The following is a 27,848-nucleotide window of genomic DNA, read 5'->3' on the forward strand; positions in this document are numbered from 1 at the left end:
AGTACGGTAGTAGAATATACATTTATTCGCCGTGACTATTATCACTTGTAGACTATCTTAATTATTACAATACTTCATCCTTGGACTCATGAACACGCAGTAGTAAATGCATTCTCCGAGCTCTTCTAATTTGTTTTATTAGAAATTATCCTACACAAAGTGAAATAGTTCTGAACTGTTTACTCGACTGAGATTCTTTGAAATTGTATATTATTGCTTGATGAAATAAGAACACGATAAGTTTTATTTTCTACTAAAACGTATTGTGTTTCACCATGGAATAATTAATTCTACATCAACATCTATAATATTCTAATCAAAACGTTTCTGACTACAGTATTAATATTATAATTATTTTTGCTATTACTGTCATTCATCTCTCATTTATTTCAGTCCTCTTAGTTGTATAATGATAAGTGACGATAATAATCTCACTTCCTTTTCATTCTAATATTCAATCAGAGGCGACTGAGCTTGATAATCACCAGGATATCCTGATGCAATTTTGACAGCATGGAATATGTGCCACAGGTATTTTCTTCCAGTAAAACAGAACTTGTACCGTATACATGGAGAAATATTGCAGCTATAAGGCTATTACCAAAAGTTTGACGCTCATTTTTGAACTAGAAGGTGAGTTCAAAGTTATTTTTAATTTCATCTCGGAATTTTGTTTAATAGATACTCATTCACTCAGTACATTACGGTACTCATATTCTGTAAAGAGAATAACATTTATCCAGGTATAGTGTTCAAAAAGTCTTGAGAACAACTCAATATTTTTTAAGCCAATTAATGTATATATAGAACTGGATTCTTTGTACCTATGAAACAATTTTCAGTAGTATAAAACAAAACTTTTCGAGCTATCAAGCAATTCCAATTATTTTTGCAATTCCAAAAATAAGAGAACCAGTGAAAAAATCAATGAATCAAATAAGGATTTCATATAAGCGTACAATACAAAGGAAGGCATTGAAAAAATGTTGAGGCCAGATGCTCGAAAGCCTGTTAAATTTTAATCATGATTGAATGTCAAGAGAACTTTTTGAAAAGAGGGCATCTCTGATTGGTATTTAATCAGGATTAAAATTTAACGGACTTCTGTGCAACCGAGCCTCAGACTTTATGAGTCGACTGCACTACCAAATAATCATCCGAATTTTGATAAAATTTTTATAATAGTAGAAGAAGCATTGAAAAATTAATGGCAATTTATACCTATAATAGCCTAGCTGAATTATTAACGATTGTGCACATCCTAGCAAATATATCAATTATTGTCGCCCATAAACTATGACATTTTTACTAGAAAGTCTTATTGAATGCTTGGTTGCACAAACGTCTTTTAAATTTGGATTATGATTAAGTGCCACGAGAACCAATCATAGAAGAATTTTTCTGAAAAAAGGCTTCTCTGATTGGTACTCGTGTCTGTTAATTACGGTTAAAATTTAACAGGCTTTTGTGCAACCAAACCAATTAAATATTCACTTATTATATTCTATAGAAGAGTCCCGCATACATCAACAACAATAAACTCTAATTTTTTCAAATGGCTTTATCAATGTATTCCATTTGATTACCTACGGTACCTGAATGTGCTTTTGAAAGTATTTTCAACGTATAATATTTTTTATTAAGACAAAATTGATTTTTGACAATTTCACAAGTATCAATTATCCTGAAAGAAGACAAATTTGTGAAAAGAGGAACATGTGTAATTCCTCGACATCCAAAAAAATGAATAATATATAGGCTAGTGCTGGTTGCAACCGGTTAAATTTTAATCGTGATTAATTTTACCAGAATCAATCAGAGAAGCCTTACTTTTCGAAAAAGCCTTCTCTGATAGGTTCTTCTGAAATTAATCATGTTTAAATTAATGTAAACGGCTTTTGTGCAACCGGTCCATATAACATCTTTGAACTTGGCGCTTCGCTGGACACGTGACCCAACAGCTGACATATGTTTTATTGCTTTGACAGCACTGTAGCAGACGACAACCATTGAGGAATGTGCACTGAATGTTCTATATCTATAGGCTAAGTAACGTATAGTGTATTACTGCGTATGTTCTGCGCACAGCGCAAAGTTCACAGTACCGTACAAAGAAGAATAAAGAGTAGCCCTCGACCTATGATATAGAATAGAGAAAGTGACCCAATAACTTTCTTTAAGTGAGAGTAAGTTTATTTTTATTCCCTGATCACAATGAATATTGTAAGAAGGAACTCTATAAGTTACCAACAAACGGGTGAGTAAATATATTAAACTGAACTGGATTTAATGCTGTAAAAACGTTATCTTATACAAGGTAGCCAGTGAAAATATGACTACCGGTACCATATTTACTGATTTTTAGAGATTTCCTGGTTTTTCATTGATTTCCTTGCCTTTACTTTATAGCCTAATGAAAAATTTGATTTTGCAGAAATGAGTTCTTATTCAACGCAGAAACATTTCCTCTTTTTTCTATGGAGTTAGGCCTACCGTACTTGGAAAAGCACGTTACGCCTACACGGTATTTGGAAAAAGATGTGCGCACTCTTGAAGTCAAAATTAACCCTTAATTACTATACCGATGTCCACCAACCACTATTAAACTGCGTTTACACCAAAGTTATTAACAAAATGTTTATTCTCCGTCCATATAGATTTTATATTAGATTGAACGGAACTTGACAAACACATACGGTATGCACATAATGTGCATATGATGCTATGTTCAATCTAATAGAATCTATAAGGACGGAGAAATAAACATTTTGTTTAAATTTGTTACATAAACATTATTTATTTTGTTTTATAACTCAACAGCTTTACTCTCAAATGTCTATTTTTCAAATCAAAATTTCAACCTCCAGATCTTTTTTAACAAATCTGGAAATTACATCATCAATAGTGCCTACTTGTTTTGGCATTTATTATGAATATTAGAATAAGTAGGATATATATTCTCTGAAAACGTTTTTCCCAGAATTATCCCATCCCAAAAAAATTATACTCAGGCCTACATACTAATTTTTTGTTCGAGTCATTCCAATTTTTACTAATTGAAACGACTGAGGAATGCTTGATTAATGCTTTAATAAGTTGAATTTAATTGTTTAATAGTGAACTCATAGAATTAATTACTGAATGTTTCTCATTTTTCAAACTAAAAAATGAATCACACAATCCATTGAAAGAAATAAACCTGCACATTAATAGTATTAATACTATTATGACTATAGACATACCGGTAACTATCTATTAATTAAAAAAAAATCATGTCATGTTACATACAGAGTGGGTGAAAAGTCCGAGAACGGATTAATATCTCATATACAAAGGTAATTTGATGGTGGGTGTGATTGGGGATCCTACTCTTATTGAAAATACTACTTTACTATGACTTCAAAAATCTGGTCCGCCATCTTGGATCTGCCATTTTAAATGCAACTTTATTTTTTTAAATAGGAAGGTGGTCATGTGATACATGATTTCAATTCGAAATTTCAAGACAAAATGAATGGCGGAAACCGCATATCGATATCTCAAAACGTTTTGAAGATATTCACATTATTAATCAATACTATTCAAAGCAGAGATGAGAGAAAAACGTATGAGAACGTCTTAGTATCTCATAAAAAGAAGTGATTCCAAGGTGGGTGTGATTGAGGATGTTACTAGAATTGAAAATACTACTTTACTATTACTTTAAAAATCTGGTCCGCCATCTTGGATTCGCCATTTTGAATGCAACTTTATTCTTTTAAATAGGAAGGTGGTCATGCGATACATGATTTTGATACAAAATTTCAAGAAAAAATGAATGGCGAAAACCGCACATCGATATCTCAAAACCGTTCAGAAGATATTCACATTATCAATCAGTACCATGCAAATCAGAAATGAAATGATCGAGTGGTATTGATTAATAATGTGAATACCTTCTGCATGACCTCCTTCCTATTTAAAAAAAATGAAGTTGCATTCAATATGGCGGAGCAGATTCTTAAAGTCATTGTAAAGTAGTTTTCTCAATAATTTATTTAAGTAGGATCCCCAATCACACCCACCGTCAAATTACCTTTGTGTATGAGATATTAAGCCGTTCTAGGACTTTTTACCCACTCTGTATAGGACGTCATAGGCTAATACTGTGCAATGTGCTAGCTATTTAGAAGCTCAAAGTTCAACAACCTCACTCAATTTTAATGATATGGTAAGGTGAGAAGGTCTAGACTAGTAAACGCCTTATATCGACTGTTACAGGTAAGGGATGATTCCTGAATAATGACCATACATGAATGACATCTCTGTAGGATGTGTGCTACTTGGAGTAATTGGCAAATAATATTAATGAATGAATTGTAGTCCATGTCATATACTATAGCAATAGCACAAAACCTCAACTTGGTTTCTATTTTATATATAAATTTATATTTTATATATATATTATCTATTAGAGCTAATTTTGTCAATTTTTAATTCAGGTTTTTCATTTCAAAAATAATATTATACTCTATGCTGTGCCGACGCCAACGTTAGTCGGCAAGAGGCCCATTTTGGCCAAAATAAGCATTTCCTGCGTTTCTCAGCTTTTTCGAAAATTGACAGGAAAGTTTGGTGCATAGGCTCAGCTACGTTGTACAATATTTAAAATTTTGTATCAAGAATGGTTTGAAATTACCGTACTTCAAAGATAATAATATGTGATGTTAAAATTGAACGTTAATATATTGAATGGACTCTGAAAATCTTTATTTGACGGAACGAAGCAAGTTCAAATAGAAACTGCTCGTCTCATTTCCGGATGATTTAGCCGTGGGTCTAGGGGCTGAGCCCTCTGGCTCTGACGGATAAGGCAAGCGAAGCGAGCCTGCCGCGTGCCGGCTTCTTTTACTACCTATATAGTGAGGTCCACGTTATAATGACAGTAGGTATTTAATTAATTATTGGTGTTGCTATCCTTGTCTATCTTTCGACAAAGCAGATAGTGCTATCCGCATGATATCAGATCCGCAATGTTGTCAGATCGTTTTTTAACAATGTGCACATAAATTAATTACTATTGTATTTTAATATAACTTTAAAGTGATAAACACTCACATTCTTTGGTGTGGGGACGACCGTTTCGTGCTGGTATTGCACATTCATATGTGTTTTTTCACTTTAAAGTTATATTAAAATATATTAATATTACAATAGTAATAATAAAGTGGAAACAAGATGGATAACCAACAAGGATAAATTAATTAACAAAATATTTGATCTCAGTTGTGAAAATTGATTATTCATTCATTGAAAAAATAATTTCTTGACGAATGAAATATAAATGGTTATTTTAAACAAGAATGATCAGTTAATACTTCATCAGATATTCCGGTATTAGCTATCTTCTATTATTTAGTGGAAAGGCAGAGTGGCAACGCTGCTCTCCTATCTTTCGATGAGGGTTTAGTGTAAGAGAGGGCTGACTGCGCCCTAACTTTGCCCTCCTAGGTCAAAAATAAAGGCAGTCATTCTATTCTATTCTACATTGCCATTATAACGTGAACCTCACTATATCATTTTCTGGCTAAAGCTAAAACGAAATCTAATGGCCTGAAGAGCTACCTGGCAACCAGACCATTGATGACCATTCTACTCTGTGGAGGTGATTCTACATAGCAAAGATGTAGGTCTATGTTAAAGCGTTTACAGTGGATCAGAGTAAGTTATCAAGTAGCCTGTAGTAAGTAGCAACTAGTAAGTAGCAAGTAGTAAGTAGCAAGTAGCAAGTTTGGGAAGGTAGTCATGTGATATGATTTCGATAAAGAATTTCAAGAGAAAATGAATTGCTAAGCTGCGTTTATACCATAGTTATTAACAAAATGTTAATAACTCAATCCTTATAGATTCTATTAGATTGAACATAACTATCATACACATGATTAACATATGTGTTTGTCAAGTTCCGTTCAATCTAATAGAATCTATAAGGATTAAGTTATTAACATTTTGATTTTGTTAATAACTTTGGTGTAAACGCAGCTTAAAACCGCACATTGATATATCAAACAGTTTCAAAGTTCTATCACATTCTTAAATACTAATGAATTGTAAAAAATGGAATAAATATTAGTACACATTAAAAATCGAAAAATGAAACTTATCAAATTTTACTTTTTTAGTGCTAGTAAGCACTACAGAAAAAATAGTAAACACTAAACACTATATCTATATAGTAAACACTAAAATAAATATGTGAGAAGTAATATAGTTACCTACTTACTTCATTTTTAATACTTTTAAACAGCAATTTCGATCTGTAGATTTTTTTTAGTTCTCATTCAATTAATTTGTGTATGATTATTAGTATTGTGAAATTTAGTCTGGAAGAGTGGACTGTATAAATAGGAGAGAATAAATCAAATTCTGGAAAAAGAGAAACAATGTGTCTTGATTGATTTGACACCTGACTGAAATTCCACATGAGTGCAAGAACCGTTGTGCATTCAAAAACCTGTGCACTGGAATGAATGCAAACAGTTTTAGGCAACTCAGTATGCCAAATGAAAAAGTAGGTTAGTAAAATACAAACTTTAATCAGCATTAAGAATAAGACCAAGGTAAAACCAGTAAAATAACTGACATCAAAAGTATGAATCACAAACTATCAAATCACATGAACAAGAAAAATGTAGTTGATCCTAGTTGACATAAGAAAAATATGATGCCAACAAAATGATTTAAATGGAAAAATTCTGTAAATTTGAATACATGAATAACCCATCAGGGTGACTGGTCGACAATATAAAATTGAAATAGAATTTAACTTTGTTATGCACAAATTTAAGATTAAGTTTAGAAAAGATTGGATTACATGAAAAACTTGAAACAGCATTAATGATTCTAGTAAAAACAGTAATCTGAATGCAAGAACTGATTGCAATGTAATAATTTGAAATAGTAAATTATAACTAAAGATAATCAGGTAATGATGTTACCAATATGCAAATATCCCAAACAAATTAATTATTAAAGAGTGACAGTTAAAAGTTATGAATATAACAGCAATGCACATAGAAAATAATCTATGTGGTTATCAAAATGGAATAATGAAATAGTTACTAAACAAACGTTTATAGAATACCAGAGTCTATAATAAGTAGTCTTTATTTAAACCTACATTTGTCATTTTAATAACAAACGACACCTAGGAAATTGAAATGTAAATATGTTGAATTGCAAGGCTTCACATTTGAATTGGTTCGATACCAACAAAAGAAACAGGTAAGTTGAAATTAACCATAAGGTTATATGAACAACAGTAGCCTATACTGAAACAGCCTAATAGCAAATGCAGAAACTACAGCTTTAGCAATAATCAAACAGAATAATAACAAAGAATTAAATAGGATTGATAATTGCAATGTTCACAGAACATCATGAATTGCTTACAAAAACTGACAAACAATTCTCAAGAGCAATTTGGCTAAGCAAATATAACTCAAAATAAAGTAAATTTGACTACGAACAACAATGAATTCCTAACCTGAAAGATAAAAACAATAGATTAGGGCAGTATTAAAATACAAAGTAGGTGATACAAATACTTAGCTGCGGAACATAATGCAACTAATGACTACCGCGCAGAGAACATGACAATTCAAAATCAAAAATCATAAAAGAGATTGTTTGAAGATGGAGAATAGTTTTAACGAGTATATTTAAATGTGAATATCTTTGAAACGGCTTGATATATTGATGAATAGTTTTGCTATTCATTTCTTGAAATTCTGTATAGAATCATGTATCACAACATGACCACCTTTCTAAAAAAATGAAGTTGAATTATTCAAAATGGCGGCTCCAGATGCCAGAACAAATTTTGAAGCGACAAAAAAGTATTTTTTTTTTAAATTGGAATAGGTTCCACATTGAAACCCACAGTCAAATACATTTATCCTTCTAAAATGAATAGCATGACCTGAACATGACCTGTTTCCATAAAAATAATCTACACCAACTCTGTATAGTATTTCATACAGAGTATGATATTTCAATATTTCATAATATTTCGTATATTATAATTGATATATTATAGGTATTGTGGGTTAAGTGGAAGAGGGGGCTCTTATTGCCTCAACTTCGCCCACATCACTTTTTGTAATGTATTAATTGCAAATAAAACGCATCTATCTATAGGCCTAACAGGGTTACCCACGGGGAGGGGGGAGGAGCGTTGGATGCGGACTGCGTCCTTGAAAATTTGTTTGGAAATCTTGTGGGGGGGGGGGTGTTCCAAAGAAGGTTAGTCATGTTGATGACTACTGACGACATTAGGGGGGTACGTCCATGGGATTAGTGGGGTGCACCCCTGCGTATAATCAGGGCCGGATCTACCATTTTTTCTAGGGGGGGGGGCAAGCTTTACTTTTGGCGCCCCCCTCATGATCGATCATCACCGACCGATTTACAAAAAATGAGAGGGATTATTACTGTATTAGTCGTATACGAGGTTGAAATAAAACTTAGGTTGAATTAGAAGGCAGTTTTAATAATAATATAAGTCTTCTCATTGTTCATTTTCATTACATAAATAATTGAAAACAATAGTGGAAAAATCAAAGCCCCAACTTTAAAATTAACTTGTTGATGTGAGAATATTTAGAAATTATGAATATTGCTATTAATAGGTACTGGGGATTAATTTTCAACTCATTTTTAACAATAGGAGAATAAGTAGGTGGATAATCATAATGAAAAAAAATCTAATCAAAAAATATTCACAAAATGCATAATTTGCGATAAACAGAATATACAAGGAATGACAGATATGGAGTTCTCGATCAGTACAGTAGCAAAATCACTCATCACCAAAATCTTCAGTAGGTACTAGTCAATTACTTGAATAAAAAAGTACAGAAGTAAAATTGTTAAAAAATCGTCTGATAATAAATCAAGTGAAATTATACTTATAACTTTTTGTCTCATAAGTTTCTCTTGTGCTTCCTAAAACACCTTCATGTGTTTTGTATTCACCTTCACACCAAACACCTTAATGATCCAGGTAATGCATTACGGTTAGCATTAAATATTCTTATATATAAATATTCAGAGGCAGAATTTGCTATTGAAGCTATGAAATTAATCAAGAATTTAAGATTAATTACTGGATGAAGTAAATCGTAAGATATAACAGACTAAGTAAAACAAAAACGTTATGCAGTGAAATGATAAGTCAATTAATCGAGAAAATATAGAGTTACAAGAAAAAAATAAATCCACAAGATAATAATTTGATTAAGTTCCTGAATGATTCTAATTTTCGGGCTTTTTTTCTGAGATGAGTTATTATTTCATCAAAGAAAGCAAAGAAGCCCTTCCATGTTCAATATAATTATATGATGCTTAAATTTGTTAGTCTTTGCTGGGTCATGGTATTTTTAAATAGGTCTTATAATAAGTTTCAATTCACTGAAACTTCTCTCTCCAAATGCCACAGAAACTGGAAGTGTTACAAATGTTTTTAGAGCTACACATATGTTTCGATAACCCTCTTGCTCTTCCAACTTGCTCTTACACAATATTCTGAGCAAAGATGCTGCTGTTGCGTCTTCCAGTTCATCTTCTACAGTTAGGGCATGAAACTTGAAACTCTCGATTTCATTTAAAAGTTCTTCTTCGTTCAAATCGTTTGCATAGGTTGTAGCCGATTCTTTAGCCTTACTTTTCAAAGTTTTAACGTCTTGTGCTTTAATTTGAGCTCCACACAAAAAACTGAATTTGTCAGCAATCATTTTCAATGTATCATACCTGTTCGTCACCTCAGTAATAATTCTGTCACAAATTTGAAAAAGTGATCTTCTGAAAATCTCTTCTCCCGTGAAATTTGTATCTTCATCTTCATGTGCGTCTTCTGCAATTTTATTTTTCTTTCGTTTTCTTGTTTTCTTGTACTCTGCTGCTATGTCCATGTTGCAAGGTTTGCCTCATCAATTGCATCTGTAATAGTCACCTCCCTAGTTGATGATAATAAAGTTAAAATACCTTGTATGTTTCTTGCAGCATTGTTTACTGTTGTCTTCGCTCAACTCTGCAAAAACTTACTCACTCGATCATTTTTTTAAGGACTGAATATCAGAACAAATTCTAAAGTCTGTTGTCATCACAACAAATTCTAAGCTCTTCATGTTTTTAATTAGAGATTTAGCATCAGCTCTTGTTTCTGGAAATGAAAATTCATGGGTGGCTAATTCTTCAAGAGCAGAGAGCACTTTGTCCATGTGTTTATATACAACTTCCACAGATTCAATTCTTGCTGACCATCTTGTTTTAATCTCTGATTTTAATGAAGAGGAGCATGCTGTTTTAAAACTTCCCACCTTGATGTTAACCAATGGAAGTAGTTGTAAAGGCTATTTACAATTCAAAAATATTTTTGTGCTTCAACACATGCCTCTACTGAATTAAGCCTAAATAAATTTAATGAGTGGGCTGAGCATGGAACAAAGTAGGCTAGTTCATACAGCGGAAGTATACTGTGGCTATAAAAATACTTCTTATTTTGTTCTGTTGGTTTTGCCGAAATGTGCACAGAGCTATGTATCACGCTATTGGAACTTCAAATTAACAATGTCAGATATAAACGCCTAAGCAGTTATTATTTTTGTAACCTATATATTTTTATTAGAAAATGCTGACTATAATTTGACGCCCCCTTCAACTCGGCGCCCGGGGCACATGCCCCCGCTGCCCCCTCCCTGCGTATAATATTTATTATCTGAAAATTAAAAACCTATTCACAGTATTAATGCCATTTTCAAGTCAAGTGAGTGAATAAAATGGCATATTAATATATATTAATGCCATTTTCAAGTCAAGTGAGTGAATAAAATGGCATTAATATGTTGAAACATGTTGTGAATAAAAGTTCAAAAAAGAGTAATTAGATTTTTAATTTCCAGATAAATAAGATTAGTCCTCACCAAAAAGTTAATCTATAGCCTCTATAGCCTACTACATGTGTATACATTATATAACGGAAGGAATTGGTTTACAGCGATTATTATAGTAAGTAAAAAGTAAATTCGTATGGCTTTTGTTGGTGGGGTGTACCTTGCGGGAGATTATATAGTAATTGCAATTCATGATGTGAAACCAAACACAATTTACACAGTTGATCAGTTCTCAGCTCGTCAGAGAGATATATCTCAATACAGTGGCGATAAACAGGAAGGTCAACCATGAATCAACCTATTGATCCAATCGGTCCAGTTCAGAATACTGTGAAAGTATTTCAATATGTACCTATTATTGTTAATACACTCATTAACTTGATTAGTGATGTTACTACACCAACACGATAGGTACTGGTTGTTAAATTTAGCTTCAATTTGATTAAAAAGTAAATTCTTATAGCTTTTGCTGGTGGGGAGTCCATTGCGGGAATTTGATTAACACACCGGAATAGACTATAGACATACCGGTAACTATCTATTAATTTAAAAAAATCATGTCATGTTACATACAGAGTGGGTGAAAAGTCCGAGAACGGATTAATATCTCATAGACAAAGGTAATTTGATGGTGGGTGTGATTGGGGATCCTACTCTTATTGAAAATACTACCTACTTTACTATGACTTCAAAAATCTGGTCCGCCATCTTGGATCTGCCATTTTAAATGCAACTTTTTTTTTAAATAGGAAGGTGGTCATGCGATACATGATTTCAATTCGAAATTTCAAGACAAAATGAATGGCGGAAACCGCATATCGATATCTCAAAACGTTTTGAAGATATTCACATTATTAATCAATACTATTCAAAGCAGAGATGAGAGAAAAACGTATGAGAACGTTTTAGTATCTCATAAAAAGAAGTGATTCCAAGGTGGGTGTGATTGAGGATGTTACTAGAATTGAAAATACTACTTTACTATTACTTTAAAAATCTGGTCCGCCATCTTGGATTCGCCATTTTGAATGCAACTTTATTCTTTTAAATAGGAAGGTGGTCATGCGATACATGATTTTGATACAAAATTTCAAGAAAAAATGAATGGCGAAAACCGCACATCGATATCTCAAAACCGTTCAGAAGATATTCACATTATCAATCAGTACCATGCAAATCAGAAATGAAATGATCGAGTGGTATTGATTAATAATGTGAATACCTTCTGCATGACCTCCTTCCTATTTAAAAAAAATGAAGTTGCATTCAATATGGCGGAGCAGATTTTTAAAGTCATTGTAAAGTAGTTTTCTCAATAATTTATTTAAGTAGGATCCCCAATCACACCCACCGTCAAATTACCTTTGTGTATGAGATATTAAGCCGTTCTAGGACTTTTTACCCACTCTGTATAGGACGTCATAGGCTAATACTGTGCAATGTGCTAGCTATTTAGAAGCTCAAAGTTCAACATACTCACCCAATTTTAATGATATGGTAAGGTGAGAAGGTCCTAGACTAGTAAACGCCTTATATCGACTGTTACAGGTCAAGGATGATTCCTGAATAATGACCATACATGAATGACATCTCTGTAGGATGTGTGCTACTTGGAGTAATTGGCAAATAGTATTAATGAATGAATTGTAGTCCATGTCATATACTATACCAAACACAAAATAGGTGCGTATTAGTATAAAGTATTTATTTCCAATGTGCTAACTATAACTTTATTTTATTAGTATATTGTATAGCTGCGAAATATATGGTAGGTCCAAATGTATGTTTTATAGTGATTATAATATTGTATATGTAGGTCTACCCGCTAATTTTTAACACTATTCATCAGCATATCAGCTTATAATCTCTTATTAATCTTTACTGATAACTTTTATTAATACGGTGCATTACGGTAACCGGAAATTATTAGGCCTACAATTTTTCTACTATAATACTGATAGTTGATTAGACTCTACACTGTCAATCATGAATATATAACTTGCCCATCCTATATTCAGTAACTGAGAAAAATTAGTTGAAAACATCTTGAATACTTCATATCAAACTGGCAACCTCCTACCTCCATAATTTTCACTGGAATTGAATGAATCATATTGATAACACATTATACAGAAGTTATCGCATTTATTTTAGCGAGTCATGGTTTGAATTCTAACGAGTATAGCTACTACATTTGATGCTTCAAATATCTGAAATAAGGATGAAAATTGTTGAAACAAGATTGAGTGGAAAACATTTTCAGTACCTTCATATTTCTCAGAACTTTCGTTCATCCACAATCATTCCCGCCCAATGTTTTGAGTTGAAATAAATTCGAGTTGGTTGGTTCATTTACACGTGTGAATTCATTGAAGATGAGTTTTTAAGCTCTGAGCACGTACTGATAAAATGGCGATTATTATTTTCTTACGGGGTGAATTGAATTCACAGAAATCTTTCTGATCATATTTTTAATGGTAATTGGGAATTCGGATATTTTGTTTTTGTTCTGTGAACTGGAAATATGATACGATCCAGATATGAGTGTTATTTATTTGGTCGACTTAATAATAAAACAAGGAATAATCCAATTAATTTTCTGCCAGTAGGCTACTGTAACACTTGCAGTATTCTAAATAATTCTGAGATTTGGTGGCAAAAACCAGTGTTCTAATAATCCCTTATGGAATTTGGAACTTAATTTGAAATTCACTTGCAAAAAATTCATACATATTACAAATGTTAAACAGACTAGTCTAAGTAGTTTAACAAAATACAATATCTTGAACTGAAAGATAACACCAAATAAAACTTGATTAATCATGAATCAAACTTCACTAATCACTCGTATAACTAGTTTAATAAAAATACAATTATCTTAAGCTGAAAGATAACATAAAATAAAACTAGATTAATCATGAAAACATAAGATAAAAAGTAGAATTTATCAGGCATTACCAGCAAAAGAATAAATCTTGCCCTTTGGTGGGGGAATTTGATATAGGCAATATAATCATCACTATGAGAATCACATACCGTACTGAATGAAATTACATTGTATACAAATTCTAATCAGGCCTTTTTTCTTTTGGAATTTTTCTGTCCTTCTTTTGTATAATGGCTCGGAACAAGATATATGAGTATCGATATTATCTTAAAATTTGTACCGTACAGTAAGTTCACTATAAAGTTGTACATAAATACAGGGTGAAAATTCCTTTTTCTAGGTAACTCATAAAAGATGACTCAACACACACCTTTGATTCTCTTTCTCTCTACTTTGCTACATGTGACGCAAATTTCAAGCCGGGCTGCCGACTCATTGTACACCATTGGAGTTGGCATTGCTGACATAACAGGTCCTCCAGTGGAAGTTGCTTTTGTGAGTAGAAAAAAACAAATTCAATCCTACTTGATCTTATTTTGTTTCAATTTATTAGAAAATATTTGCCTGATTTTCTCTTCTGAATATTGTATATTTGTTTGCTTCATCCAGTAAAAATAGTGTTCATACTCGTGCATTAAGGCTGTGCAAAGGCTAGTAATAAACTTTCTACTGGTGATATTTTTCAAAGTTTTTCGATTTGTATATCATCAAGCTATCAAAATGGAAACGTTTTCTCAGGAAAACATTTTTCTCTGATCATTACTTTTGAGATACAACTTTTAGTTGAGTTATTTTTGGTAAATTGAATAACTTTATCAAAAATTTATATTTTCAGAATATTGTTGTTTCTCTAGATCAACAATACCATGAAGAATTCATTCTCTCAATCTCATGGATTTATTTTCTTACTGACTTCGAAATGTTCTGTCCCAAAAATTTAGACTTTAGGCGCTCATATCTCAAAAAATAATGATCGGAAAAAAGTTTTCCTGAGAAAACTTATTCATTTTGATAGCTTGATGATATACAAATCGAAAAACTTTGAAAAATATCACCAGTAGAAAATCACTTCACTTGTATGGGCTACTTTATTTAAATTAATAAAAACAATATAAAAACTTGTAGTAGGCTACCCTTCATTGAAAACTGATTACTAAAGGTTTTTTAAAATTTATTACCTAATTATTATTTTTTAAACTTTTTTGAAAAAAGTTTAAATAAAGGGTACTACAAGTTGTTATATTTGTTTTTATCACCAATAGAAAGTTTATTTTTAGCCTTTGCACAGCCTTAACCATTATCTTTTGAGTGAATAAACAATAAGCCGTGTTAAATAATAATTTAGTCACATTGATTTTGGAATTCGACTAATGCTCTGAAGACACGAAACAAGATTCACGAAAGATTCTCTCTCTCACACATTTCAAGACAAGTTTTGACTGGACTTGCAGTCAGCACCAAAAATATATTCTAGGCTCGAAGAAAATACAATTTCATGGTACGCTGCCCAGGTATCAGTGAACTCGGAAACTCAGTGAAAAAAGTGAGCACAGGAAAATATGGTTATTTCTCTAGTTATATGATGGATAATTTATCAAAAAATTGCAGATGGGCTACGCCAAAATGGAGCAGCGAGGTGGTGGCCTTCATCTTCGCCAGTTTTCAAGGGCATTCATTCTGGATGATGGCTACGAGCGGCTTGTCTTTGTGACAGCAGATTGCGGAATGATGGGAACTGGAGTGAGGGAAGCTGTGAGTCATTTATTATTCCTCATATACTTCCTCACAGCTCGGGATTTTCACTAGTGATTTTAATCTCCACCTCTCGAATGAATAGTGCTTTCAAGATGATCGGATAATATATATTTGTTTCATCAATGAATGTTAGCTCGAAATCAGCCCTTGTCACTTGGTAGGAGATCTTATTTATTTTCTCAAGAAGATCAATTATTTAGTTCAGTGGGGACCATAGGGAGGGGCTTTGGAACTTGAAATTCTTGGGGGTTCCAAAATAAGGTCAGCATTGTTTAAAATGACTACTAATTGTTAATTTTTTAAGGTAGGTAGCTTTGGTAGGGGATGGGGTAGAAGTTGAATTTCTTCATTAATTAAAGGGGGGGTGCGTCGGTCTATGGGAAGGGGGCACTCATGCTTAATTTATTCTTTATATATTAATGAGATATATTCTTTAGTTAGTAGTAATGGGATATATATGCATGTCAAATCTAGCAGCTAGGTAGTCTTTTATCATCACATTTTATTTGTGGAGGTTTGATTTACATAATATTATTTTTAATAGGCCTACTGATTAAACTGAACAGAATACGGTTCAAATTTGAAAGAACACTAGATGCTAATTCATCAAGTTCAGAGTTCGTAACACTCCACACGTCGTCAGAAAACCGACAAAGGAAAGTAGAAGTTAAGCATTTGAAGACACTTGATTTTGATTGTTTCAGAAACACAGAATCTAATTATAAAACGAACTAGAAATACAACACACTGAGTAAACTTGCTTTCAACGTTGTCACAGTATGCTTAGAAACTTTGTACCTTGAATACAACTCATTTTCCTATCCTGGCTCTCCAAAGTATTTCTATTAGAGACGTTGCTCTTGCAACTTGGAGCACGTGGATAATATTGTGCATTTCTGATAGAGTAACTTACTCAAAGAATTCACTCTGAACTTCAAGGTTGTCTTCTTAAACAAAACATTGCGCTGAACGTTTAACTTCTGTTGCATCAACGAGGTGTGATGTCATTAATTTAAATCTCTCAGTTTGAGCAAATTAAAAAACTCTGTGACATTTCGAGTCGAAAGTTCATGAATGACCTTCAGCACTTGCCCTAGGAATATTCGAATATCCATCTTAAAAAGATTATGGGAGAGCTAAAACGTTATTACTTCCTTTTGAAAATGACGAAATGTTCTATCTTATGATTTAGACTTCGGCTTTATTCTTATTCGGTAGACATCAGGATCTATATATTCTATAATGATGTATTACATTAATATGAAATTATTTATCGCTGATCATCTTTTAGATTCCAACCTTTCATTATTGGTTACTCACTTTTGGATATTTCGCCACCCTTATCTCCTCTCCATACCACCTGTGATTGCAAGCATTCACTTGTCGGGAAACTTGCTTTGGTCACCGGTGTAAACTTACTATATTTTTAAGCTTAAAAAAACTTCATGGCCCCTTATGCAGTCCACGCGTATTGCACATATGAATGTAAAATCTTTCAGATTCTCGCAAAAAAGTCTAAAATTTTGTGATTATCTGATTTATGATTGATGAATGTGAATTTATAGCTACAACTTGAAAAAATACAATTGTCATTCTAGCTCTTATTTTTCACTAATTAATATTTAAATTAGTTATAATAATCACAGAACTAATACTATACAGTATACAGTTGATATAGGTAGATACTTTTTAAAATAAAGTCTGATATTGAACTCATCTACATCTGAATAACTCAAATCTTGAGTTCGATCATTTCAATCCTGAAGATGGTCCATGGTATCAATGCTATTTTGTAGAATAATTTTTTAGGATAATCACAGCTTTGATTCAATATTGTCTTGATTGATGATTCAATACTGTTTGATTCAATATCATAATGTACATTCTAAACTTGTACCATCCGGATTCAATATTGTAATGCATATTCCAAACTTGTACCATCCTACCATGTACCACGTTCAAGTGTTGGTACAGAAGATCTTGTCAATCGGATTTTATTGGTCGAATCCTCTTCGCATTACGTTCGAATTCACTAACAAAACTAGATTGGACGGCACTCAGACGAGAAACTAACGCCAATTTACAATTCGAATGACCAATTTACTAGATTGAACCACTCACATAATCCCATTGTTCATTGCCAACCTTACTTGCAATGAGTGTAGGCGAGAAAACGGGGATTGAGGATAAGTCAATCCTCACACTGAACCAGTCAATTTAAAGGTGAAGTATGAATAATTGACTATACATCTCAGATCTCATTAATAAAAAAATCTCGAATAAAACTTCTCTTGATAGAAAAATGCACAGAAAAATTCGTTTTTGATTTTTCAGTTTAAAAATGCATCTCGAATTATTCCTTTACCCTCCTTCTAAATTTGTATTTAGATTCTTAATTTTCTTATTTCTCCACTGTTAAGATCCAAACTCTCTAAGCATGGAATATTGTAAAATTATTGTTTCTTTGTTGTTGAGAAACGACAATAACTCTCATAGTTGTGTGAGGTCTTATCTCGCTGGTGTGCATTTCAGATACTGTTTAGTGAAGACTGCAAAAAAATGTTAGTGAATTTCTGTTAGTGAATTTGAAAACGCACAAGGTTTGACAGGAGGTGCAGATTTGTAGATTTGAAAAAAGGGGATAATGACTTTAGCTAGAGCACATTCAATATTATCATTCTGGTAGAAGCATAATTTCCAAATCAAATAAACACTGTATCAATAGAGTTGCTTAAATCGTTTCTGGAACAGGTCTTACAACCTGACATTTCAAGATCGGAAAATTCAGAAATAGATGGAGAAAACGATTGAACTCATTTTTATCGTAGATACGATATTTTTGAACTTCTATAAGATTCCAATCAGCACTTAGTATAGTAGGTACCTAGTTCAGTTTTAATTTGAAAATTTTTGGAGATGAGAAATGTATAATTGATTTGTTCAGATTAAACGTTTCAGTTGCTAGTGTGATCTCCAGAACTCTCAATGTTGGAACGCGGCTCCATCTCAATTTCAAAGATAACACTGGAAAGATGAGTTGCTATTTGTAAGAGACACCTTTACTGTTGTCACGTTCGCACTGTTCTGATTCACTCCCACCACGTTTTCAGGATGAAGCAGTTCATTATTTACAGAGTCCATTTCCAACGTGTGCAGAATTTGTGAAGATAAAACATTCGCATCGTTTTGTGGTTCCCTGCAAATGTGATTTGAAATGAGGTGAAAAACGAATTACCTGGAAAATATTACGGAGAAACTAGCCTTCTATAGTGAAGTCCACGTTATAATAGCAGTGGAAAAAGATAGAAGACCAACGTTGCCGAACTCTGTCTTGTCAATCCTTCTATAGACGATAGCTGATACAGGTTTATTAATGTAAAGGTGTGTACAGATATACGCGCCGCGAACATGAGCAATTCACTTTTAATCAGCTGACTATATCTGTATTCATTCTAGTTTGAAATAATCAATTATATTTTATTAAGCAAGAAATTATATTTTTCAATAATTTAATAATGCATTTTTATAATTATACTATATTTTATAATTATAATTATTATATTATATATTAGACGATAGCTGATACAGGTTATTAATGTAAAGGTGTGTACAGATATACGCGCCGCGAACATGAGCAATTCACTTTTAATCAGCTGACTATATCTGTATTCATTCTAGTTTGAAATAATCAATTATATTTTATTAAGCAAGAAATTATATTTTTCAATAATTTAATAATGCATTTTTATAATTATACTATATTTTATAATTATAATTATTATATTATATATTAGACGATAGCTGATACAGGTTTATTAATGTAAAGGTGTGTACAGATATACGCGCCGCGAACATGAGCGATTCACTTTTAATCAGCTGACTATATCTGTTCATTCTAGTTTGAAATAATCAATTATATTTTATTAAGCAAGAAATTATATTTTTCAATAATTTAATAATGCATTTTTATAATTAAGATGAAATATTTTGTTGATTTATTAATTCTACATTGTTAAATGACGATCTGGCAACAGAGCAAAGCGAGAAAGAGATAGCGCTGTCAGCTTTGTTGAATGATAGACAAGGATAGCAATACCATTGCTAATCAAACACTGCCATTATAACGTGGATCTCACTATAGGCCTTAATATCCCCATGTTCTCAAATCAATATCAATACAAGATTCGATGGCGGGTTGAAAGGATAATGAAGTTATACAGTGCATGATTCTGTTAATAGAAAACACTGGTAGAGTAGGCCTATATTGGAATTAAAAAATGTAGATTAAATGTTAAATAAATTTGAATTAATCAACATTTTTGAATAATTTTACAAGGGAATCTATTTTATTTAGAAATATCAAGAAATTATTACATAACCATCATCGTACTCAGCAGAAATGTTTAAATTTCATCACAGATCTAACTGTTTAGTTACGGTACTGTAGTCTATGATTTCATTTAAAATATTTCTGTCCATCAACTATCAATTTTTGCACAATTTATTCTCATAGATGCGCCCCCAGAGTGCGACGAATGCAGTTTTCATTAAAAATACAAATGTGTTTCAATCAATAAATAATTTAATTACAATCACACAGGCCTAGAAAAGTAGCTTCTACGTTATTTGAAACCTTTTCTCTAATTTAATACAACCCAGAGTTATCCAATTGAAAAAAAGAACTGCTATTGTGATTGAAATAAGAATTTCATTAAAAGTCGAACCAAGAAAAATAGACGATTTCTACTCAGGCTACATATCTTACATTCTTACATCTTATTCATTCTACCCTTTTGCAGAATATCATCAATTTCATTCGGAAATCTGAAAATGAACAGTAAAATACATCAGTTACCAAAATTAGATTAGTGAGTATCTTTGAAAAATGGATGATTAGATCTTTAAGTAGACGTATAAATCACTCCATTCATGTCAATTAATCTTTGATGGGTTGTACCATTCTTTAGCACAATATACACAGTTTTCACTTGTATAATGTAGGCTACAGTATTATTAACTTATCATATTGTGGCAGGAAAAGGCTTAATATTAGATAGTTATTCTCAATTCCTCTAATCTAAAGTATTAAGAATCGTATTTTGGTTTTACAACAAGATTGTTTCAAAAATACATCTTTTTCCAGGTTCTGAAAAAGCTGGAAAGCAGTTACCATGGACTGTATAACGAACAGAATGTAATGCTGAGTGGTACGCACACACATTCCGCTCCAGGGGGATTTCTCATGCATCTAATATTCGATTTGAATACAATGGGATTTGTGCCTGAAACATTCACTGCTCTTGTTGATGGAATAACCCTGGTCAGTTGTATTCTGCTTCATTATTCATAGATTCTTGTTCATAATTTATATAGAGTATCAATTGAATCATTGCCTGTTGAAAAGCAAAGTCCATCACAACGGTTTTCATGTTTCTTGTTCACAAAATCAGAATATATATTGTCTAACAGTATCTTCCTCTGCTAGATTATAGACCTACAATACACAGTATATTGTATTATAATGATGTAATATTTGCTACGATAAATAACCACCATTAATTGCTCCTCTATTCCCAGTTAATAATGTTATGCATAATGCGATGTTTTGGGTGTAATAATATACGCGGGAAAGTACAGATGATGAAAAAGTATTGTTATGCGAGAAAGTTTTATGATGGGGGAATATCATCATCTAAATGATTAAATTATTGTTTCATTCCGTATACTCTAATAAAAAACCTACTCAGAAAGTCACTCTTTGCTAAACTTCACATTGGATCGCATAAATTTCAGCCAGAATATTTTCTAATTTCATCACAGTTTCATGAGCTCACAACTTCACGATTATTTCACTGGAGGTGTCATTGAGAGAGAAAAAATACACACGTGAGAAATGTAGACGTGATGTCACCTCGAAGTGAGGAAGTGCACCCATTCGAATAATCGTCAAAATGCTTATTAGCTCGGTCATCTCTGAGTAGGGCTACACGCGCTTCCAACGCTTGGCCTGAATAAGTAAATTTCGTACGAGTCGAAAACAGAAAGCTAAGTTTACCTTGACCTGTTAATTTTCTAACACCAGAAAAATAAAGACCAACTCGAATACATCTTCTTCATCATCACAGATAACAGCTTACTGGATTCTGATCAATTCTGGGAATTGATACAGACTGTGAAACTGAAATGAAATATTCAACTAGAGCATTACACTTCCCCACATTTACAAATGTACAATTAGTAAATATACACATAGTAACTTACAGTATGAATGACTTACAAATGAAAATGCGCTGGATAGCTAGTGGTTATGATCTTTTAGTGAGATAATTTATGGAACTGGATTACTCCAGTTGGTGGTTCTACTCTCTTTCTCTTTGTATTTACCTCCTTCCTACTTCTTTTCTTCAATTTTTTTTCTCTCTCTCTCTATTGATTGTTTGCTTTTTTCCTCTCCTCAGCTGTTCTCTAGAAACTCCATTCTTATTTTTCATTCCAGCTGTTCTGAAATGGATGGTAGACCATTTCATCTCCCTTTATCCGCTACACTAATTATTTTTGTTCTCTTTTCTATCTATCCTCTATGACTTCTCATTTTCATTCTCCAGGTTTCTCCATTTCCTTTCTCCTTCTTTTGTACTACTCTCCTTAGACAGTTTTACTATTTCGGTAGTTCTCCGTTTAATAAATTTAAAAAATCGTTTCCCTACGTGGTAAGTGTATATTTTCATTTCCTTCTTCTCTGTTCTAAACAATTTCTTTTTTCTCTATAAATTGATTACCGGTTCCTCTTTTTATGCTTTTACTGTTATTAAAATTTTTACTCCTCCTCTTTGTGCTCAGATTTGCTATTGATCCTTACTCATCAGACTTTCATTTTTTCATATCTCTCTGAGTAACATGCTGGTGAGTGTCAAATATTGGTGCAGAGCACGAATTCATTCAAAATTTGTCAATTCATGGAGAAAGTCATTTCTGCCAATATTTACAAGCCATGTTACATTTCCTTTTACAGTTACCCACATTTCTCCTCCTATTTTCATCGCTCCAAATTCTATGCATTTGATCAATTACCACGTTCTCCTATTTATTTCTTCCTTCATATCGACTACAAAAAATGTACACATTCATCCCAGAGCTCTCACTACTTTTGCCTGCTATCCATTCACACCTTTTCATCAATTGAATGCTGAGATTTGCACCTTCCTTTTTGTTCAATCTTTATTTCTCTCCATCACAATATATTTCTGTTCTCCTAGTTATTCCAATTTTTCTCCTATCCATTCATCTCGTACCAGTCACATAATCCCTTCGTCTTTCCATGTTTCTATTCTCACTCCAATTCACTCTTTCTTGCCACAACAATATTTCCTCTCCCTGTCATTCTCAACATTTCTCCACTCTTATTTGTGATTTAATTATTGTTATCTCACAATTCACTTTTTTAGTGTTCTATATCACTCAATTTCTTCCCTAATCCTTCTACAATGCCCTCCATAAACTTTTCCAATTATTTCCTCAATTCTTTTTATTTCTCTCCCATTTTTTTCTCATCCTTTCCTTCATTGATTTTCATTTCTTCCCTAGTTCTGAGATATTATATCTTTTTGTGACCCTCCCATTCCTCTTCCTTTCCCCTCTTCTTTCCTGTCTCATTAATCTTTCTTTTCTTTTCTTCTTTTATCATTTACCTCTTATTTTTCTTTCTCCATTATACTCTCTTTCATCTCCCTTCCTTTTCCTCTCCTCTCTCTTTTCGTATTCCATTCATGTTTCTTTTCTCCTTTTCCATTCTTCTCCTATTCCTTTTGTTTTCTTCTCTACTCTCTCTTCACTCTCTCATTCTTCTACAATTCCTCTTCCGTTCCCCTCTCCTTCCTTCTAATGCATCTTACTTCTCTCTTCCTCTCTCCTCTACTTTTCTTTTCTATTTCTTTTGCTCTGATCTCTACCCTGTATTTTCTCTCCCTTTCCTCCTTGTTAACTCTCCCTCTCCCACTTTCCTATTCTATTCATCTCCTTCTTTCTTCTTCCTCTTCCTTTTCTCTTCTGACCCCCTGACCCCTTTCTTTCCTATACTTTTTCTCCTCCTTTTCTAACTTTTTCCATCCCTTCCTCACTCTCTCTCTCTTTCTCTCTCACTCTCTAATAATTATTATTTTAGTTCATATTATGAAAATTCATCTGAAACTTTGCTGTATGTAAGCTATTATAATATATAAGTGTATAAGTCGGTATATAGTAATCTGCATAAATAAAGCACTGAATCAATCAATCAATCTCTCTCTCTCCCTCCCTCCTTCTCATTCTCTCCTCTATCCTTTTTCTCTTTTCTCTCTTTCATACCTTTTCTCTCTCTTCCCTCTTCCTTCCGAATTTTTTTTCATTACCTTTTCTCTTTTTTTCCCTATCACTTTCATCCTTCCTCTCCTAATTTGTTCCACCTCATTCCTCTTCCTCTCCAGTTCCAAACCCTTTCCTCCCCAGTACTTCTTCCTCTGCATTGCCTCCAATCTGACTGGTGCGGTATTTTGATTGATGTTGTGGTTCGCAGAGCATCGCACGCGCACACACGCGACTGACAGCTGGCCGCTTGTACATGGCGCGTGGCGAGGTGCGCGGAGCGAGCATCAATCGCAGTCCGCAGTCCTACCTTCAGAATCCGCCGCAGGAACGCGCCAAGTAAGCCTCCTCTACCATAGAGTAAATATGCTTGTATCAGTTGTCTCTACCTCTACTCACTCTATTACACTCTATGTAATATGCTGAATTTTCATGCGTTCCTAACTTCCTCATCTACCTTCGCTCCACACTCTTCTCCATAGTTGTGTTCGTGGAGGTTTCCAGTTATTACACGATTGATCTTCATGTAACTAGCATACACGAGAATATGGATGCTCCATTCTCTTGATTCGAAACAGGAACTGTTATATAGGTACGAGAAAAGGGACGCCCCATTCCTCGATTCGAAACAGGATCTGTTATTTACGTGAATATGAGTGCCCCCTATGATTCGAAACGGGACCTGTTATAAACGAGAATATGGATGCTCCATTCTCTTGTTCCTGTATGGGGCTCTTACCAAAATACGTGTTTATCAAATGTTGAAACTAGGACACTATAATTTCTACCAATTATGTGAACCAAGATATGATTTCGACGTATTCTATTCCAATCCTATCTGATCTGTATATAAGCTACCAGATAACTATAATATAATGAAGTACATAAAGAATTCGCTAATACAAGTACGTAATGATTATTATTAAACGAAATTGAATGACAATTAAATGCTGTTCATCACCCTGAAGACTTCTGCTACTGCAAATATTGACAACAGGGTAAATAGCTAAACGGAAATTCGATAAGCGCTACTATACAAAAATTATTTGTCAGTCCGGGAATGACTAATTATTCCCGGGCTGACAAATAATTTTTTTGTCATACTCACTCAATTGCAGCTGTTTTGCATGCATTAAATCAAGCCGGTAAACAGCTGTTTGCAGAACAAGAAAACATGTGATTTTCATCACAGCTTACTGTACTGTAAAGATATCAAATCAAATCAAATAATTTATTTCGCCATTAAAAAAACAATCACAAACAAAGAGCAGATCAAATATGATGAACAATAAATTTAACAAAATACAAGTGTTAACTTAAAAATAAGAAAATAATAATACAACATCATAAATATCTCTTTACCTATGTATATATATATATAATTTACGGAGTGGGGGTGACTGATAAGTAAGTATAGTAGTTGGTGTTTTTGCTGGTAAAATTTTCAGGTATTTAAGTGGTTTGTTGTCTAGTGAGAGATTTAAAAGTCGGCATAACCGTTTAATTAAGGGCTGTGAACAATTCTGTCAAATATATTTGCGATTCCTCAAGTATTAACAGAGATATAGCGGTTTTTTTATTCGGATCACTTCGTTCAGAAACACAAGGATTGAAGAAGCCATCATTTTCGTTGAAGAATTTATCTTATCTTCGTTCACGAGTGAGATGAGTGGGTGGAGTAGAGGGTCATCGTTTCGTCACCCTCCTCCCAAACTGCCGAATTCTACTAACGGTTGATTACAGCAACCAGCTGTTGTTTGTGATTGCAACGCTATCTCGCTCCAAAAATGGTCTGCAGACTTTTGGCGTAAGTTTTGAATTTTTGGTTCAGTACTGTTTTCTAGATGGCAGTGTCTTCTTGTTTCTCAAGTTATTTCGTTTTATAATACAACATTACTTATCCCTAGCCTCTCTCACACCTGATACCTTTGCCTGTCATCTCAGGAGCTACCTATTTCTTCCAAAAAGCCTTGAATGCTCTCTTGGCGCTCCCTCAGCTTCCTTTGTCTCCGAGTCCTAATTTATAATCTTGCAATAAGTTTTAATTTTGAGTTGAAGAGTTTACAGAGTGCTCGATTTGCAAATAATTGACATATACACATCCTAGTTAGCTATATCGTATTAAACTGAATCTAGGATGGCATTAAGCGAGAAAGTTATGTTTGCAATGCTGGAGAAAATAAAAAATGAGATCAATGATAATACGCTCACAACAGCTATCAAACAAGTGATTAGTGAATTGAATATTTCATCGTTGCTTGGAGAGCAAAATAAAAGAATTGATAAACTGACTGAGGAGAATGATAGGTTGAAACTCGAGGTATCGCGGCAACGGGCAGTAATTGATTCCATGCGCAGAGAGAAAAATCTTATATTTTACGGTATGGAGGAGAAAGAGGGTGAGAGTCGTGAGCAGATCATGGAGAAAATACTGGATTTGAGTAATAGTGTGATGGAAGTTGAACTGAAAGAGACATATTGATTTTGTCAAACGATTAGGAACTGCTGGTCCCGGTACCAAACGCCCAATAATGTTGTCATGGTATCAAACATGAAGAGACAAAGTATTCTAAATAATGGGATAAGATTAAAGACTCGTAAGCTATCTGTCTATCCAGATTGTGACAAGGAAACGAGAGAAAAGAAGAAGAAGTTATATTCAACTCAAAAGCAACTGCGGGATGCTGGCTATGACGTTAAAATCAAGGGAATCGGACTTCTAATCAATGGAAATTATGCTACTTGGAATGATTTAACAGAAGACGCGTTGAACAAGTACTTGGAAGAGGCCTCGTTATCAGCGTTCTCGGCGTCGCATAAAAGTAAGAGAATCGCCCATCAGGAACAGAATCCGGCAAGAGGTGCAGCTACAACTGGAGGCAACATAACACAATTTCTCCGTCCACAACGCAGCAAGTCAAAGTGGAAAAAACCTTCGGAACGTCAATAATTAGTAGGGTAATGCCGTAAGGAATTAGAATGTTTGAAGGTAGCACCTTACAATGTTGCTGAATTCGCTAATGAAGTTGACAACATAGACTTTTGAGAGAAAACGAGAGAGTTTAACTATGTGAAACAACACCTTATCACTGAGAAATTGTGCCTGATTGAAAATTATCACCACAGCTAATTGAAAATTGGACTGCTTACTAGTTATCATTTTTTATTTTTAATCAGGATATTGATATTTTGTAAAGCGAGTGGAGGCTATTTATAGAGTCTATAGTATAGCGCATGGTAGTTCCGCAAAAATATCCGTTTAGAAGAGTAGTGAAAAGGCCATGTTCTTAGAATAGTTCGAGATTACTTAAGTTCAATTTCTGAACGAAAATTCTGAAAAGACAATTCACCTGTGTTGAATTTCTATTATGTGGTTTTTCAAATTGTTTTTTCTTGTTCAAATTAGTGCACTTTCTTGAACTCAATTGACTTTATTTTAAAATTAAATATAAGTAGCTATTCGTAATTATATGTCACTCACATCTCCCCCCGGACGGATTCAATCCATGGGGTAATTAGCCTACATGATAATTATTATTTCAAAAGTTAATTGTTTGTAATGTATTTGAAAATAAATAAAGGCATTTATTATTATTATTATATTATTATTTATATAATTTACGTGTTATATATGGCATCATAATAGATCATATTTTATGTTCTCTTTACAGTCGAGTATGTTAGGACTCTACTGAGTGCTAATAACATCTGAATAATTAATATACTGTGGGGTTTATACCTGTCTCCTGTCGGTGACGGCACTTATCTGAGGGTTAATTCCTGTTTTGGGAAGTACCCTGTCACAAAATAGGGAAAAATGCCTAGAGTATACTAGATTATTTCCTGACAATTAACCAAAGGATTAATTGTACTACTTTTTCTCAAGATCAAGTAACTCGATGATGGGTTACTATTGACCTCTGAAATGAATATGA

The 27,848-nt window shown here is 33.2% G+C and overlaps 1 protein-coding gene across 4 annotated transcripts in view; it reads left to right on the forward strand.

Moving 5' to 3' along the window:
* Positions 1–2,048: 2,048 nt before the first annotated feature.
* Positions 2,049–27,848, forward strand: part of LOC111052815 (neutral ceramidase) — a 92,663-nt gene continuing 66,863 nt past the window's right edge. For 2 of the 4 annotated variants that reach the window (XM_022339603.2, XM_039432256.1), the window contains exons 1-6: positions 2,049–2,257; positions 12,480–12,614; positions 14,159–14,313; positions 15,427–15,570; positions 20,717–20,893; positions 24,125–24,252. In XM_022339603.2, coding sequence (XP_022195295.2) covers positions 14,173–14,313; positions 15,427–15,570; positions 20,717–20,893; positions 24,125–24,252 — 590 coding nt within the window. In that variant the 5' untranslated portion in view covers positions 2,049–2,257; positions 12,480–12,614; positions 14,159–14,172. Of the gene's footprint in view, positions 2,258–4,260; positions 4,375–12,479; positions 12,615–14,158; positions 14,314–15,426; positions 15,571–20,716; positions 20,894–24,124; positions 24,253–27,848 lie in introns of all 4 variants that reach the window. The other 2 variants (XM_039432248.1, XM_039432251.1) reach the window with 2 other exon arrangements.

Source organism: Nilaparvata lugens, chromosome 1 (genome assembly GCF_014356525.2).
Source record: "Nilaparvata lugens isolate BPH chromosome 1, ASM1435652v1, whole genome shotgun sequence".
NCBI classification, from domain to species: domain Eukaryota; kingdom Metazoa; phylum Arthropoda; class Insecta; order Hemiptera; family Delphacidae; genus Nilaparvata; species Nilaparvata lugens.